The 16,123-nt window shown below is 40.5% G+C and overlaps 1 protein-coding gene across 2 annotated transcripts in view; it reads right to left on the bottom strand.

Moving 5' to 3' along the window:
• Nucleotides 1-16,123, bottom strand: part of CDH6 (cadherin 6) — a 141,807-nt gene that overhangs the window by 55,504 nt on the left and 70,180 nt on the right. For both annotated transcript variants that reach the window (XM_056108955.1, XM_056108956.1), the window contains exon 2: nucleotides 8,861-9,215. In XM_056108955.1, the coding sequence (XP_055964930.1) occupies nucleotides 8,861-9,088 (228 nt within the window). In that variant the 5' untranslated portion in view covers nucleotides 9,089-9,215. The remainder of the gene's footprint in view (nucleotides 1-8,860; nucleotides 9,216-16,123) is intronic.

The following is a 16,123-nucleotide window of genomic DNA, read 5'->3' as shown; positions in this document are numbered from 1 at the left end:
TAAAAATCATGCAAATAAGTTTGGGTAATAAGAAAGATTGATGTCAGTGAGATAGATTTGAAAGGATTTGCTTGCACAAGCAGAGAGAGTATCTATGTCTGACCTTCCAACAACCTCTAGCTCTTCCACACATGCAACATGGAGGCAAAAGAGCTCAGTGGGAGCAGAAAGGATCTGAACCCTTAACTCCTTTTTATTCACTTTGATCCTCCTATTTTATTCAACAAATTGAATTACAAGCAAGAGGATATAGGATTCCGCAACTGTAATGATTTGAGAGTTGGAGGTTTCAGAACTTTCTCCTTGTTCTGGCTTTTTCTATTTTCCTCTGCTTGCATGATCCGGGCAACTGAACAGTTGCCTGTGGGTGTATGACCAAGGTCAGACATTCTAAATGCTCTCACGTGGCTATCTGTGCAGAGAGCGGGCTCAGGGTGTCCAAGACCCAGAATTGCTGTTACTCACAGAGCCATACTCTTCACATCCAATGTAAAGAAGCTTTTGTCACTGAGAAATGGAAATCAGTTGGATGAGGTTGGAGACGAAATGAGGATTACTGCTAATATTGGCAGCTGGGAAGTTACTTCTCGAAACCTTTTTTTAAAAAAAAGTACATGCAAGGCGCAATTCTCTTAAATACACTAATCAGTTGAAATATATAATGTTAAGTGGCTGAGCATTAAATTTAAATGATGAAGAAGAAAGATGTGCCCAAGGCACTTGCTCTGACTCAGGGAGAAAAGATTATTGCAGGTCACTGAACCAGAACAGAAGTTTAGAGAAGGTTATCAGGGGAAATAAAAAGAAGACACTTTTTCATCATGATGACCAAAAAAGACTACTAATTGCATATCTAATTTTAAAATGCTCACACGGAACTATTTTGAATATCACTGATGTGGTCGGGAAATTAAAATCAAGAAAAAAGCAAAAGGAACAATGCAAACATATTTGTGTGGCTTTTTAATAGGGAACTTAAAAACATCTCTCTCCTCTTGGGTTTCACTCAGCAGGTTCTCAGCAGGTATTTAGGGGATTGAAGAAGGAAATCACAAAATGTCAAACATGTGCTGGAAATAGAAGATACCACTGAAATGTAGGGAAGGATGAGAAGCAAGCAGCAAGGATGTTAGACAGGAGAGGATGGATGACCTTTAGCTGTTTGAAACCCTGGGCTGAAATATCTGACTGCTCGGAGCCTTAGTTTCCTCATCTGTGAAAAAGATAGAAGTTCCTAACTAAGCATCTGGATCTGCGAAAATCCTTCCAGCAGTGTGGAGCAAAACTGGGAACACTGGCTATTTGCTGTCACAGAGCTTCAATCTGAAGTGACAGTGAGTTTCTGAATCACCCATTGCATTAGCTGCAGGAGGGTTCCATTCTTAAACTCTCTTCAGGAAAAAAAATGAAAAGGAATATAAGAAAGCAATGTTTCAACGACAGCATCTTTTAAATGGTCTTTCAGAATGGATAAAATATTGCTTTGTGTTAGCTGAGTTTGCCTCACATAATTATAACAACAAATAACTGTTCATCCCTAATTTTAAAGGTGTAGATGGCGGGCAACTTTTATTTTTATGGGCTGTGAAAACATTACTGTCTAATTATCCCGAGACTAGTGGCTTCCTTGAATTGGATAATCATTAATTTTAAAGACTCAAGAGAAAGGCATATTAGCGAGATCTGTACATTAGGACCTCAACTAGAAGCTAAGTTTTAAGGATAGTTTTAAAAAGCATTATCCGTTTGGAGTAAAGCTCCCCAAAGGAAAACCAGCACCAACTTCCAAAAAGGCTGACATCAGAAAATATCTATAAAAATAGGCAGTTTTGGTCTGGGAAGTGGCTCAAAGGGCTTGGGGTGTATGCTTTGTAAGCAGCAAGCCTGGGTTCAATTCCTGCACCATACAGTCCCCTGAGAACCGGAAATGACCCTGAGCAAATTTTTAGCAGTATCCCCTGAGTACTACTGGGTACTCTCCAAAAGCCAAAACCCCCAAATATGCAGCTGCGCAAGTGCCTTAAAACATGTCTCTGCTATACTGCTAAAAATAGAAGCATCTCGAATGCTAATGGAGAGGAGTCTGGTGTGTGTATACAGTGTGGGGAAGGAGAGAATCAAACGAAGCAAGGGAATTAAGTGTTGCTGTGGGCTGTTTATTGATCGCGTGCAAATCAGTGTGTATGTGGAGATTTTACATATGTTAATCTTTGTACTAATGAATATCCATGTCAAAAATGTAATTTATCTCCCTACCTATTTTTATTTTAATTGAGCTTATGCTGAGACAAATCACTGCTGGCAGTTCTTTGTTGTAGAATGTTGGTGGGAGGGCCACAGGGTTTTCAGAAAATATGGAGGCTTCCCTTTTCCTACGAAGTATTTTTAAGCCTGAGTATATATATTTTTATATATAATTAAGTTGGTGTTGTAAAAGATCAAATAATCTCCTAACTTTATGAGTGGTGACATACTCTCTTGATTGTTCAATTTCAAAAATCTTGGATCGATTCTCCAGGCAACTCTCCTTTGGCTTCTGTATCCCATTACTTGGGAAGTTCCAATAATTCTCCCTCTGCAGTGTATGCTAGCACCTGCTCCTTTTTTCACACCTGTTTCCAACATCATTATGTCCTGCACTAGGTGATGCTGAAGGCTGAGGCCAGTTGGCCTCTCACCTTTATATTTCCATAATACTTGCCACACATTTGTAATTATTGCCCTAGAGCGGTGGATCTTAAATTTTGCCACAAAGGAGAATCATAATCGCTTAATTAAAAGTCGACAAAAATCAGAATCTATGGGGAGATGAGACCTGCCCAGAGGGGAGGTCGTTTTAAAAGCAAGGAAATTCTGAAAGTAGAGTTTTGGGGCCAGGCTGATAATACAGTGACTAGGGCAATTGCCTGGTAGGTAGCTGATCCTGATTTGATCCTTAATGTACCATGTGCTCCTCCTGTCAGGAGTGATCCCTAAGCTCAGGGAGAGGAGTAAGCCCTGAACACTCCTGGGTGCAGCCCCCAAATACTGTTCCCCACACAAAAAAGCAGAGCTAGGGAGTTAGTACAAGGGTTAAGGGTGTGTGCATTTCACACACCTTGGTTTGAATCTCTGACATGGCATATGGTCCCCTGAGGACCAATGAGTACAGTCAGGAATAGCCCCTGAAAAGCTTCTAGGTATTCAACCCAATATCCATCCTCCTTTTCCTCAGAATGTCCCAAATATTAATGTACCTATAGTTCACCTGGGGCTTTAGGTGAAACATATTCAGTCAGTAGTTCTCAGGTGGGACCCTGGATTCTGCATTTCTGACATGGGCTTGTGCTAACCTAGCTCAACATTATCCCCAAATGGTCACGTCACTTAGAAGAACAATCATATTCTATTACTTACTTTGGAGCGATAGCACAGTGGGTAGGGCGTCTGCCTTGCATGGAGCCAACATGGCCGACCCAAGTTCGATTCCTCCGCCCCTCTCGGAGAGCCCGGCAAGCTACCGAGAGTATTTGATATGCCAGACACAGTGACAACAAAGTCTCCAATGGAGACGTTACTGGGCCCGCTCAAGCAAATCGATGATCAACGGGAGGGCCTTTACTTACTTTTACTTTACTTTGTGTCTGTATCTGTAACTGAAGAACTTGCCTCCCAGTACAGGACACTCCCCCAGAGGTGGCCACTGTTGGAGGGATTAGTGGCCTCCCTTCCTATTTGCTGTGAAGGCCTCCTCCCCCTTGCCATGTCCGTCCATCTGTGTGCATCTTAGTGATGACTCACTGAGTCAAAAAAGAGGAGGGAAGCTGCCATTGTGGTCATTGCTTGTGCTTTGTATTAAAATACGATCTCACTTTGGACCCTAGACGGCTTTTATTCCTCTTTGTTTTGGGGCCGTACCTGGCAATGCCAGGGGCACCATACAGTGCTGGGTATGGAAGCTGGACTCCTATATGCAAAACACATGCTCAGCTTGTTGAGCTGTCTCTCCTGCCCCTCCACACTGTTTTCTTCTATTTCCCTGATGCTCATTGGATCTTAGAAACCATCTCTTTCTGCATCCAATAAACCCATGCTTCAACCCCCACTCACACACGAATCACTGGCATCCTGTTGACTGAGCTCAATTTAATGAGCTTTTAGTTCTTTTAGTTCTAATGGTTCGACTGCATTTCTTTTCAGAGCCACTTTTGTTTCATGTACCAATCAAACTCTTTAGTTTCAGGCCCAAAGGATCAGCTATTATTTAGTAGGGCTAACAGCACAAAGTTAGCACTTTTGATCCCTTTATAAACCAATCCTTCCATGGCTGCATAGTTCTGAGAGGGCAGTGAAGGAATCTGAGGTTCATAGACAACCATGGCACCACAACGTATTTTTAAATTTTTGAAGGAAAGGTAGCAACATTTAAGCCCCTTCAGAAGCCTTGTGAATTGCTAACTGAAGATAGTTGATCATGCCCACAATAGGTGGCAGAACATTCCTTTCATGGTGTCTTATTTATAAAACTGTGCTTTGCACCATCCTTGTGATAGAAAGCAAGAACAGCACTGTCACTGTAGCACTATCCTCCCATTGTTCATCGATTTGCTCGAGCGGGCACCAGTAGTGTCTCACAATAAATTGTGAGACTTCCTGTTTGCCATGCAGGTGAGATACTCTCAGTAACTTGCTGGGCTCTCAGAGAGGGGTGGAGGAATTGAACTTGGGTCCGTAGCGTGCAAGGCAAACTCCCTACTCACTGTGCTATCGCTCCAGCCCAGAAAGCAAGAATAGGGGAAAGAATTAATGTGGAAAAGGAAATATGAGAGAAGCATCCAGTCAGAGAAACTGAGCAACTTCCACGAGATAGAGACATTTCATGAAGTAACTGGTTATTTAAGAATAAAATAGTTTACATTCTTCCCACCCTGCTGAGACCACAAGTTGCCCCCCATGAGCGGCTCTCTGGCAAGGCCATGGCCCCAGAGGAACATGGACATAATTCGGAATCCAGAAGCTTTTGGCAGAAATATGAATGGACTATGCATTAAGCTACGGCACCGTACCCCGCTGGGAGGGAAAGGATGTCTGTCTCTTCTGCCACCACCCCAACCCCCGGGTGGCATGGTGGTCGCTACCTCAGAGCTTATTGGATAGCCAGATATGAGTTGGCAGTGACACGGCAACTGTAGCCTCATGGGATGGGGACAGAACCGGCACATCCTTCCTGCCCTGCCCCCAAAAGCCTCTGTCACGGCCATGGACCCAGAGTCACACAAACCAATCTCAGAACTGTACGGCTTTTGGCAGAAATCCCTCCAGAATTAATTAGTAAAATATCAGAAATCCAAAATCACATGGCCGCAATAGCTGTGACCATCATATGGTCTTCATAACCAGCAATAGAAAACAAATTATTTCACGATGCCTTTTCAGCAGGTCTGATTGTTGGGGTAAAATTCCAAATAATAATGGTGCATCATTTGTCGAAATAATAAATGTAATCAAAGTAGAGAGAGAGTTAAGTAGAAATCATCTGCTTTACAGGCATGAGGAGGGATGGGAGGAGGTATATTGGGGTTCTTGGTGGTGGAAAATATGCATTGGTGAAGGGATGGGTATTTGATCATTGTATGACTGAGACTTAAACCTGAAAGTTTTGTAACTGTTCTCACGGTGATTCAATAAATAAATTAAATTAAAAAAAAGAATAAGAGTTGCTTTTTTTAACACCCCCTCCCCCACCCATCTCCCCCCCCAATGATACACTCTTTTTGTCAATTTCTCCTCTATTAGAACACAGATGCTTATTAAGTTGTCTGGACCTCACTATTTATTAGGTGCAGTTGTTAGGTATTTCCTTTGGCCTAAGGGTACTGTAAAATAATTACCAAGATGTTAAGGGCACTGTGAATGGATAGGATACTGGAGCCTCTGCTATAGTCTAACCATTTCTCTTTTTTTTTCTTTTATAAAGATTTCTTGACTTTGTGGAGCTGGGTATCTGAATCATCTCATCAAATTTTATTACAGGTATATTAATGGACCAACTTATTGATACATTCTTATAAAATAATTGGGTTTTTAAGAAATATTATTGACCAACCCCAGTGGTTCTCATTACTCCTGGCTCTGTGCTCAGGGATCATTCCTGGTGCTCCTCAGGAAATCATATTTGGTGCCAGAGATCGAACTGGAGTGAGTTTCATGCAAGGATAGCAGCTTAAACCTTCTTGTACTTTCTCTTTGGGCCATGAATCTATTTCTTTTCTTCTAAATTTTATTTGAGGCACTGTAATTTACAGTCCTGTTTAATTTGGTTTATTTTTTAATTGTGATTGTACAATTCCCACCCTTTGTCTGGTGATAAAACACAACTGGTAAGTGGACTTGGGAAGGGGCTGTATCAGTAGCACAGAAGCTCCCCCAGGTGTACAGAGCAGACTTCCCTGACCCTTCTCCCCAGCTCTTCTTCCTTTCCGTTTTGTACCTTCACGCAGTAAGGGAGCTGCAGAGGAGCTAGCCCAGGGAGATCACTGCACTGGCCAATAAAATGCCCCAGTCCACTGGGTCCAGCTGAACTTGATTATGAAGGGATGCTACCATGCTCTTCATTTCCCACCTACTGGCATATCCTACAGTTACACCTCCTTTGCTCCTTGAAATGATAGGAAAAAATTCACTATTCCATTTCAGTATTGTATTATGGGTAGATTTAATGGAGTCAATTTGATATTATTATTTTTTTTTCACCAAGGATAGTCATGTCTTTGGTGGTGGTGGTGCTCTCAAACAGTGCTCAGAGGGCCTGAAACTCTCTTCCGGTGATTCTAGGCCAACCAGGTTGATGGTTCAATATGAGAGTCAAGGACATTGTGCTGCTAAGGCTCTTTAGTGGGAAAGGGGCCGAGATGTAGAGGGATGGGCTCCAAGGTTATAGCCCTCAGGGGACTATGTGGTACTGAGGATAGAACTGGGGTTAGCTGGACTCTGGTCACAAGAATAATAACATCCTTGGGTACCAGATTCTAGTTCCTGTCACCAACAAACTATATAGTGCCACCCCATGGGGTAGCACTGTACCTGTGTTTCTGGACAGAGACATGGAAAACTGGGATGGTTAATAACCAGCCTGGGTCATACAACAACAATGCTACCGCACAGTGATAAAGACTGGGAACTGCTTGAGTCTTCAGCTTGATTTTCCCCGATGGCCACATCCCTGATCACTGTTTGAACTGTGAAATACTCTGCTACAGTTTTGTCCATTGTTGCGTCTAGCATCTGAAATATCCTGGACCTTTCTTTAAACACATGAGGTAGATTTTGATGCATAAAGACCTCACAACTTGAGAAGAAAGGCAGAGTCAAGACAGGGCAATTTAAATCCAGCACGTTTTAAGATGTATGTGTTAGATCTAAATTGTATTGTAGAAAGTACGTTTGAGACTGAGATTATTATTATTATTATTATTATCATTATCACTATACAACAATTGCACTATTGATGTAGTGCTATTCAGTTCTTACCGAGGAAAAGAGTAAGTGGACTGTCTGTTTTCAGCAGTTCCACACTGTGAATTTCACAGCAAATACAAGGCTGAATCCTTGGGGATCTGTGTTGATGTTCACCCCTTCACTGAATACTTCCTCTCTTACTTTATACCACATCAATAATTCACTTCATTGGAATGATGCCTAGTTACCTCAACCTAACCCAGGGAGAGCTTTTCTTCATTTTGAGTGCTAAATACTTAAAGAAAATATTGGCATGTTGCTATTCAGGGATATTTGATCACTGATTGAAGTGTGATCACGTAGGCTCTAAACCCTGCAAAATTCATGCTCTATGCTTGCTAGATATTTTAAAATATTTAAAAATTATCATTCTAATCATAAAGACATTTTATCACTTATCACATTCACTCCTGGTTTGTTAAAGGATGTATAACCATTATTTTTCTTATCAGTACATATCATGAAGTGCAAAATCTGAAAAGAACTAACTTGTATTCCTGTTCCTTTTTTTGTTTTTAAATATCTTTGCGGTATGCAGATACTCTGCAACAAGATTGTAGCTGGTGATAAAATTTCAGTGAAACCCACGATGACAATATAACCAAGCTATTTCCCTGACTCAGCTCCAGTAATCTGCGAGGGTAATATAATAAACAATGCTTCTTCAATCTACTTCCTCCAGTACTTAAAATGGTCAGATGATATTTGGAAGAAGCCCCTTTACATAACCATTTTTTCTCTTTTGTGAACCTTGTCACAATAAAATCACCAGCTTCTGATGCCTGATTCTTGCCTGCTTTCTTGAGACCAAACAGAACAATAGCAATGGCAGTAATTACCAAATATAAGGTAAGAGGAAGGTTAGGACACAGGACTGTCTCCCTCTGGGCAGAGACTAGATGGCACTGTTAGGAACAGAGTTCAGAAACAGTCCATTTGAACCTGGCCAAAGCACTACAACTGAGAACATTTGCTTTCAGAATGTAAAAGAAACTTTCCCTTCCTTACTCCTTAATCTCAATTCTTGTTTTTTATCTATCCTACATTATAGAATAGCTGGACCACATTTCAAAAGCCAAAGTAAAAATTAAAGGATTTATGATAATCCTATGTGGATGGTTGTGGGCGTTTCATCTGCAGTGGGAGCATTTTTCTCTTTCTTCATGGCAGTGCTAACATTTCTCAGCTTCTTGCCTAGTCTTCTCTCCGAAACTACTTGAATAAACAGCAGCAATAGTTTTAGCAGCTAAGCAACAATTCTTACAGTATTGGGGAAGAGTTCACATCCTTTCCCTCAATTAATTAGAAGTAACTTGCTCAGGCTTTTACAACCACAATGTCAAAGTGCCCCATGCAGTCCTACCTTGCCCACATACTGATACTCGGATCCTGTGTATTCCTCCAGGAGAAAGAACTGATTCCACATCCAGCTCCTTTTGGAACGGGTCAGCTCATTTTTGCTGTGTCCAGAGAGCTCCAGGACCCTTTTCTTGGCCTGGAAACCACTAGTCCTTTTAGACAACGTTGCTGAGAAAGTTGGGTAGGGTTGACCAACCCAAAAGAGGAGCAAGAAGTAGCGGTAAGTTCTCATTGTGATGCACAGTTCAGGCCTGGGGAGCAAGCGTCCTCTCTTGGAAGTGCCTCTCCTTCACTGCCCTGGATCCCGTCTCATTCCTCCTCTCATGCGGAATGTTCTTTGCTTGGCTCTCGGAGGGTATCTGGAAAGAATAAGAACATATCCAGCATTTTTAGAGATGCTTAAAATTCAGTGTTAGAACAGAGATGCTTCAGAGAAACAGGACAGCAATTTGAATAGCACAAGAAGAATAAATTGGCCATTGGGTTTGAGATGAGGAAAAGGGTCTCTCAGAGAAGCTATGGGGAAGGCACGTGTGGGATAGGGAATGGCTGCTTTCCTGCCCCTTTGCTATCGCCTGGAAAATCCTTTTTTTAAAGTAATAGCAGTACTGGAGGTCGGCATGGTAGAGAGGATTGTTGTCATCACCTCTATTTTCCACCTCTGAGTACACAGACGGAGATCTGGCTGGAAGTCTGAGCTTGAGTTTCTGATCCTGTAGGCACATCTATCCTCATGTCAAGGGCAAGGCAAAGAAGACCACTGACAGTTGCAATTCAGTTCCACAGTTAGGTGGATAATGCTTGGCATTTGCTAAAATAAGTTTGAATACCTGTGATAGATATATAGGCAAAAGCCAAGGTGAAATGAATATGTTCTACAGATTCCTGGCTTTGGAGCTGTGCTGTGATAGATTGGTGTGGGTCAATTAAGGTTGGAAAAGTATCCTCCTCAGCATGCATATTAGCATACTGAAGTTTTTGAAGTGAATTTTCTGCATGAAAATAAGCCTGCATTTAACCCACTATTTCTCTCAAATTGCCCAGGTAACTTCATTTCCTCATCAGATGACCTAATAACCTACAGTGTTAATGAACAAATGGTGGAATTTGTATCTATCAGACTATTAAAAATCGAGAGAAGCAATTCTATGAAAATTTCTGCATCAACTCCAGGATTTTGATCTCTAAATTTTAGTTGTATCAAAAGCAATCAAGCATCTATATTAACACTGGTCAGTTACCATGTAATTTTCACTGATGCATTAGCGATCTCTGGTTCATAATGAGTGCAATCTTCAGAAAAACCAGCTGTTTTTAGTTTTTACAGTTGTGTGTAATGAGTTTTTGTGACCAGTATTAATTTTCAAGAATATAATGTGACATTAAAATAAATTCTTCAGATCAGTCTGACTGCCAAAGATGCTGCAAGTTGGTTTGCCACTTTATGTAATTAAGGTAACGCATGCCTCTATCTCCATCCTAAACATTTTCACTTTTCTGGGTGGAAGGTGAGGGAGGGAAAGGGGAGAAAAAATCTAACAAATGATTAATGTTCCTCTTTGGTTATTGGAAAAATATTTCCTTAACTAGTACCATCCCCCAAATGAAGTGCTTTGTAATGTAGAACGTAATAGTAAACTGAACAGTATAGTCACTCTAAAGGCACAAAAAAGATCTGTTCTCTTTTCTCCTGTGATTCTATTACGTGAACATACGTGTGACCTTTGAAACCCCAGCCATGAGTTAATTATACCCCCCTAACATGTGCATGTGCAAAAGCTTCCTACTGGCACATAAGTGAAATATTTCGCAGTGTTCAGCATTTTAAAACCTTGATTCCATTATTATGCATCTTCTTGACAGCAGTCTGGGGAAGTTGAAAATTCCACAGGTGAGTAAATTAGTACTGTGACAATTAGTCATGCTGGAAAAATGCCAGGCGACAGTATAGTTGTCGCAAAGTGGCCTGGGTTCAGCTGTGAAATGACTGATGCTCAATTAGGTACCAGGGCTGCCTCTGTCCGCCTGGGACGGCCTGGGAAGAGCATATGGAGAAAAGCCCTCGAAAGACACGGATTCATTTTCCCCAGTAAGATTGCACAGAGGTTGATTCTGCGGCAATTACATTTTTCTTAATTTCCCACATTCTCCATTATTTGCATAGACAAATCCTGCAGTGAAGAATTACACGTCTGTTACCACACACTCTGGGAGGACCCCATGGTGCTGCCAGGAAGAGGGAGGCAGAGAATGGAGGTGTCAGCTGTTTAAAAGGCAGACTTCCAAAGGCCATTTGAAAAGAAAAATCGATCCCTGTGGGTGTTGTGTGCAAACTCGACAAGCTGTTGCCACTTGAATATTAAATATTAGTTCTTTTTAATATCACAGATACCAAAATGTCAAGTATTTAAATTTTTTTGTGTGCATGTGCTTAGTTGGTAATGAGCTTTTAAAGTGATGCAAATTTAAACAGTACTTCCAAGTGTGCAAGAATAACTGGTTTTGTTATAACCCCAATCTTTTTTCTTATCAACTTGGCAGTGTGGGTCCTTATTAAATACTCAATATGTAAAATTACTAAAATTACCATGATGTAGTTATATTTGGTGGTTGGTTTTAGAAGGATAGATTTCTTGTGAATTCTACAATTAGAAAACCTCTTGTAAACTCTATAAACTATTGAGTGTATAACTTAGCATACGATGATCCATGATAGAGCCAGAATGCCTGGGTTTGAATTCAGTCTCTGCCATTAGTTTGTATAAACCTGGAGAATTTGCTTTATTTTATTAAGCTAATGCCTTAGTCTCTTCTTCTATGAATGTGGATAATTATAGCAAGTAAATACATGTAAGAATTTATAAATAAATCATTACATGCATACAACATTGCCTGGCACTTACCAGCACTGTATAGGCATTTAAGTATTAACTGTAATAATTATTATTATCACTACTATTTTTGTTACTATTTCCTTTGCATATAAAGACTTTGATTAGAACACACTGTAAAGTCTAAAACATAACATTATTCCCTCTTAGGCTTAAGTAGGCTTAGGTACTTATTCTATTTTTCCAGAAGCATTTCCAAACAAGTCAAACTCGTCTAGAATTGAAGAAAAGCATTTTTAAAATCAGAATCAGAAAACAGTCACCTTGCTAATTGTTTTCCTTTGTGTGGACTTGAATTCAGGACTTCATAGGCAGAGTGCAGAGACAGACAAGTCAGATGATACCTGTGCTTTCTCCCGAGCATCTTGATGCCAGCATGAAGAATCTGGGCCCATAAAGCAGGGCAGTTCACTGGCGCAGGACTCAGTCATCAGCACCCTATACAGATATGCTGCTCATTTGGCACTGTTCTGGGCCCACCAAGTCTGCACCCAGAGGTGCTTATGGGAGCTACGCAGTAATGGATATTGAATTTGGGGTTCTGTTGCATGCACTCCAGTTCTTTGAGCTATCTCTCCAGTCTCTATGTGAAGGTTTTAAAAAGCCATCTCCACTTTGTTCAGGTTAAAAAAAAGAGCAGAAATTCAGAATTCTTATCAACACAGTGATTTTGCCCTTGTGAAAATGGTATTGGACCAACATGCTTTCTTCTTTTTCTTTCTTTCTTTCTTTTTTTAATTTTGGTTGGGGCCGTGTGTGTTACATATGGTGGTGCTCAGGGTTTACTCCTGGTTCTGTGCTTAGCGATCACTTGTAGTGGGGCTCAAGGGACCATATGGGTTATTGGGGATTGAATCCGGGTCAGCCAATTGCAAGGCAAGCCCCCTACCTGCTGCTTATCTCTCCAGTCCCAACCTTCTTAAAATAAATATACTGTTATTTTGTTTTGTTTTGTTTGGAGTCACATCCTGCAATGTTCAAAGGTTCAATCCCTGGCTCAGCACTCTGGAATTACTCTTGTGATACTCAGAACCATATGGGAGCCAGGGATTGAACCCAGGTTGGCTGTGCGCTAAGCAAGCACCATACTGGCTATAGCAACTCTCTGCCCCTACTGTTATTCTAATATTTTATTGGGTAGAGATTTGATGGAGTTAAAATGAATACCATACATATTTTAGATTTTAATATAAAAACATGAAGGCTTCAAGCATGGCCTTGGATACAAAACACCAGGAAATTAAGCTCCTAACTGGCTACAAGTTAAGTAAAGAAAGGAAAAGACCCAACTTTGAGGAAGAAGGGAAAGCTGACTACTAAGCAATTAAAACACAGGAGAAGCCCAGGGTAGTTTTGAGGAATCACATGTGCTGCTCTTTTTGTAGATGTCTGAAAGTCAACCAAAAGGTCAAAAAAGGGTATACGTGGGCACTGGATTTTAGGAGAGAAGGCACGGCTCTTCAGTGAGGAAAAGTTTAATAGTGGCAGAGAAAGAATATAAGCCCGTGTTGACTTGTGTATCTTTCTGTCCCTATGTCCTTCAGGCATGAAGAGTAAATCAGAAACATTCAAACTCTCTTTAAGAATAAAAGCTGCAGGATCTAGGAATGTAGCTCAGAGATAGAATACATTTCTGGCAAGTATGAGGCCCTGGGTTTGTCCCCTGAACTTGCCACAGCTCCAAGTGTGAAGCCTGGTGTCCCATTAAGAGCAATCCCACCTGGGCACTCTATCACCACAAAGGATAAAAGCTGAACTGCTTAATTGCAACCTAATGACAGCATGGATAAGTAAGTAAGTAAAAGTAAAGGCCCTCCCGTTGATCATCGATTTGCTCGAGCGGGCCCAGTAACATCTCCATTGGAGACTTTGTTGTTACTGTGTCTGGCATATCGAATACGTCACGGGTAGCTTGCCAGGCTCTGTGCAGGCGAGATACTCTCGGTAGCTTGCCGGGCTCTCCGACAGCATGGATAGAAATAATTATTTAAATGATCAAAAAAAATTTTTTTATTGGAATCTGGGTTCATGGGAAATTTCAATTTATTAATTGGTAAATGTTTGTATATGATGATTTCTTATATGAAAATATGATTGATCCAAAAAATAGTTTGAATGTTTGCAGAAGTCTGCTTTTAATGATAGGTAGAAGGTAATTAAGAGCTCATGGGCCGTAAGACAAGGTCTTCATTGCATTGATAATTACATATTTTGAAAACAAACTTTTGGGGGCGAGTTGGAAGCCTCTGTGAGTTTATACTTGGTCTTCACAAGAGTACATAGTCAAATCCATCTTTTATTTTATGCTTACTATTTAGGAGGAACCTGGGCCTCATTAATTCAGGGTCTACCAATTTAGAATGTGTGATAATTAATGCAGAAGCTGGCCTGAAGTTTTCTTTTTTGATTAGCAAACTCTTTTCCCCTAGATTATTGCAAACTAATAATGTAAAAATATTTCAGAGGGATATATAGAATGAGAAGACAGACTATAGTTTCTGAAAGTTCCCTAGAGTATTCTGAAAGCACCTTTTATTTGCAAATAATTAATATGATAATTAGAAAACTTCTCTATGGATTGAACTGCTTCTCCGGTGACTTATCTTTGATAACGATCTGAATGATTCAACTGTTTTATCTGGTTTGGAGATACTGATTCTATTATAATGTTTACAGACAAACAAATAAGCAAATGTTAGGCAGATTTAAAAGCAACATAAATGCTTTAAAGTTTTAGAATTTGAACTTAGAAAACATTTGTTTGGCACTTTTGATTAATTCTAATCCATGCACTATTACTACAATATTATCTAGGCTTACTAATTAAATCAAGCACATTCATTCTTTGGTATGCAGAACCTTAACTTTGGCAGGGAAAGCACAGTAAGTATTCAAAATACTACAATTCAAATACTTAATGCTACATTAAGGGGAAAACCTACCTACATCATTTAACAGAGTAGAGATACTTTAAAATCTATTATGACATTGTTTTTTTCCCCAAAGAATGGTGTTGTATATGAATTCTCTAGCAGTTTACTGCATGATGTTGCCCACACAAAACATTTTTAAAAGTATTGTCCAACGAACAAGTCATGCTGACCTATTGGCATAACCCAATTAACAATGCAGTCTCTTTTTTCCCCACATACATATTATAACCCTTACTAATTTTTGGTACATTTTGTCATATGACGTCATTAACAATGTCAGAGACCTAGTTATTTACCATCATTTACCATCTTTCATGACCTCACTGATCTCCAGTTTGGACACTGAAATTGCTCTACCTTCACACTGTCTTGGGAGCAATAAGGGAAGTGGATGGCATTCAGCCATGATAGCACTGCACGGTAGCACTGTCCTCCCGTTGTTCATCGATTTGCTCTAGTGGGCCCAGTAACGTCTCCATTGTGACACTTGTTGCTGTGTTTAGCATATCGAATACATCATGGGTAGCTTGCCAGGCTTTGCCGTGCAGGTGAGATACTCTCGGTAGCTTGCCAGGCTCTCTGAGAGGGGCGGAGGAATCGGACCTGGGCCGACCAGATCAGCTGTGTGCAAGGCAAACACCCTACCCACTGTGCTATTGCTCCAGCCCCTAGCCACAGCCATTATAATCTAGCAAATTTGAGAGGGAGAACTCTGATAAGCAGGAGGAATGAAACGGAGTGAAGCCAAAGGGACACATGTCTTCCGACATGCAATCTTTCCAAAATACGCGATACTTATTTGGAGGGAAGAATTTTCTGGTCAATTAAGTTTGTTCAAGATCCATTTTCGAATCACCTGAGAAACTTGGGTTTGAATATGCTGCCACCTGTTGAGAATAAAAATAAGTCGAGAGAACGTGGCTGAGATGCTAGCAGTGGTGACATAAAGAGGGAGCCAATTTAAAATTTGGGGGGTAGCACTTGCCCAGGAAGTCTTCATTTCTAAACCTCCATTTCATTTTTCTGTAAATGTCAAAGTCACTGTTGAGTAAAATTGGTTCCGTTTCGTGTGTGTAATGAACTCCACTGAAACGTGTCAAACAGCTCTGGCATCTCCTACCATGTAACACTTCTCTTGTGCCAATGAATCATTATGGTAACAGCCATCCAGTGATGCCTGAATATTTTTTTATTTTTTTGTAAATGTTTATATTTGTGGATAATATGCCAATCTGTTTGCAAACGGATGTATTTCCAGATGAAGCTTTTTCAACAGCATTATCCTCCTTCTAAAATCATATTCCACACATGGCATTAATGATGATAAAATCAAACGTGTTAGAGCAAAGAAGATGGTGTTTTCTGTGTAGTTGAGGTTCAAAGAATTATTTGTGGATTTAAAATACTCACTTAGGATGAACAAAATAAACCACCCGAACCGGC

The sequence above is a fragment of the Sorex fumeus genome, unplaced genomic scaffold, assembly GCF_029834395.1.
Source record: "Sorex fumeus unplaced genomic scaffold, SorFum_2.1 ptg000240l, whole genome shotgun sequence".
Classification (NCBI taxonomy): Eukaryota; Metazoa; Chordata; class Mammalia; order Eulipotyphla; family Soricidae; genus Sorex; species Sorex fumeus.
The sequence above is the reverse complement of the archived record's forward strand: the minus strand, read 5'-3'. Positions and strand labels throughout refer to the sequence as shown.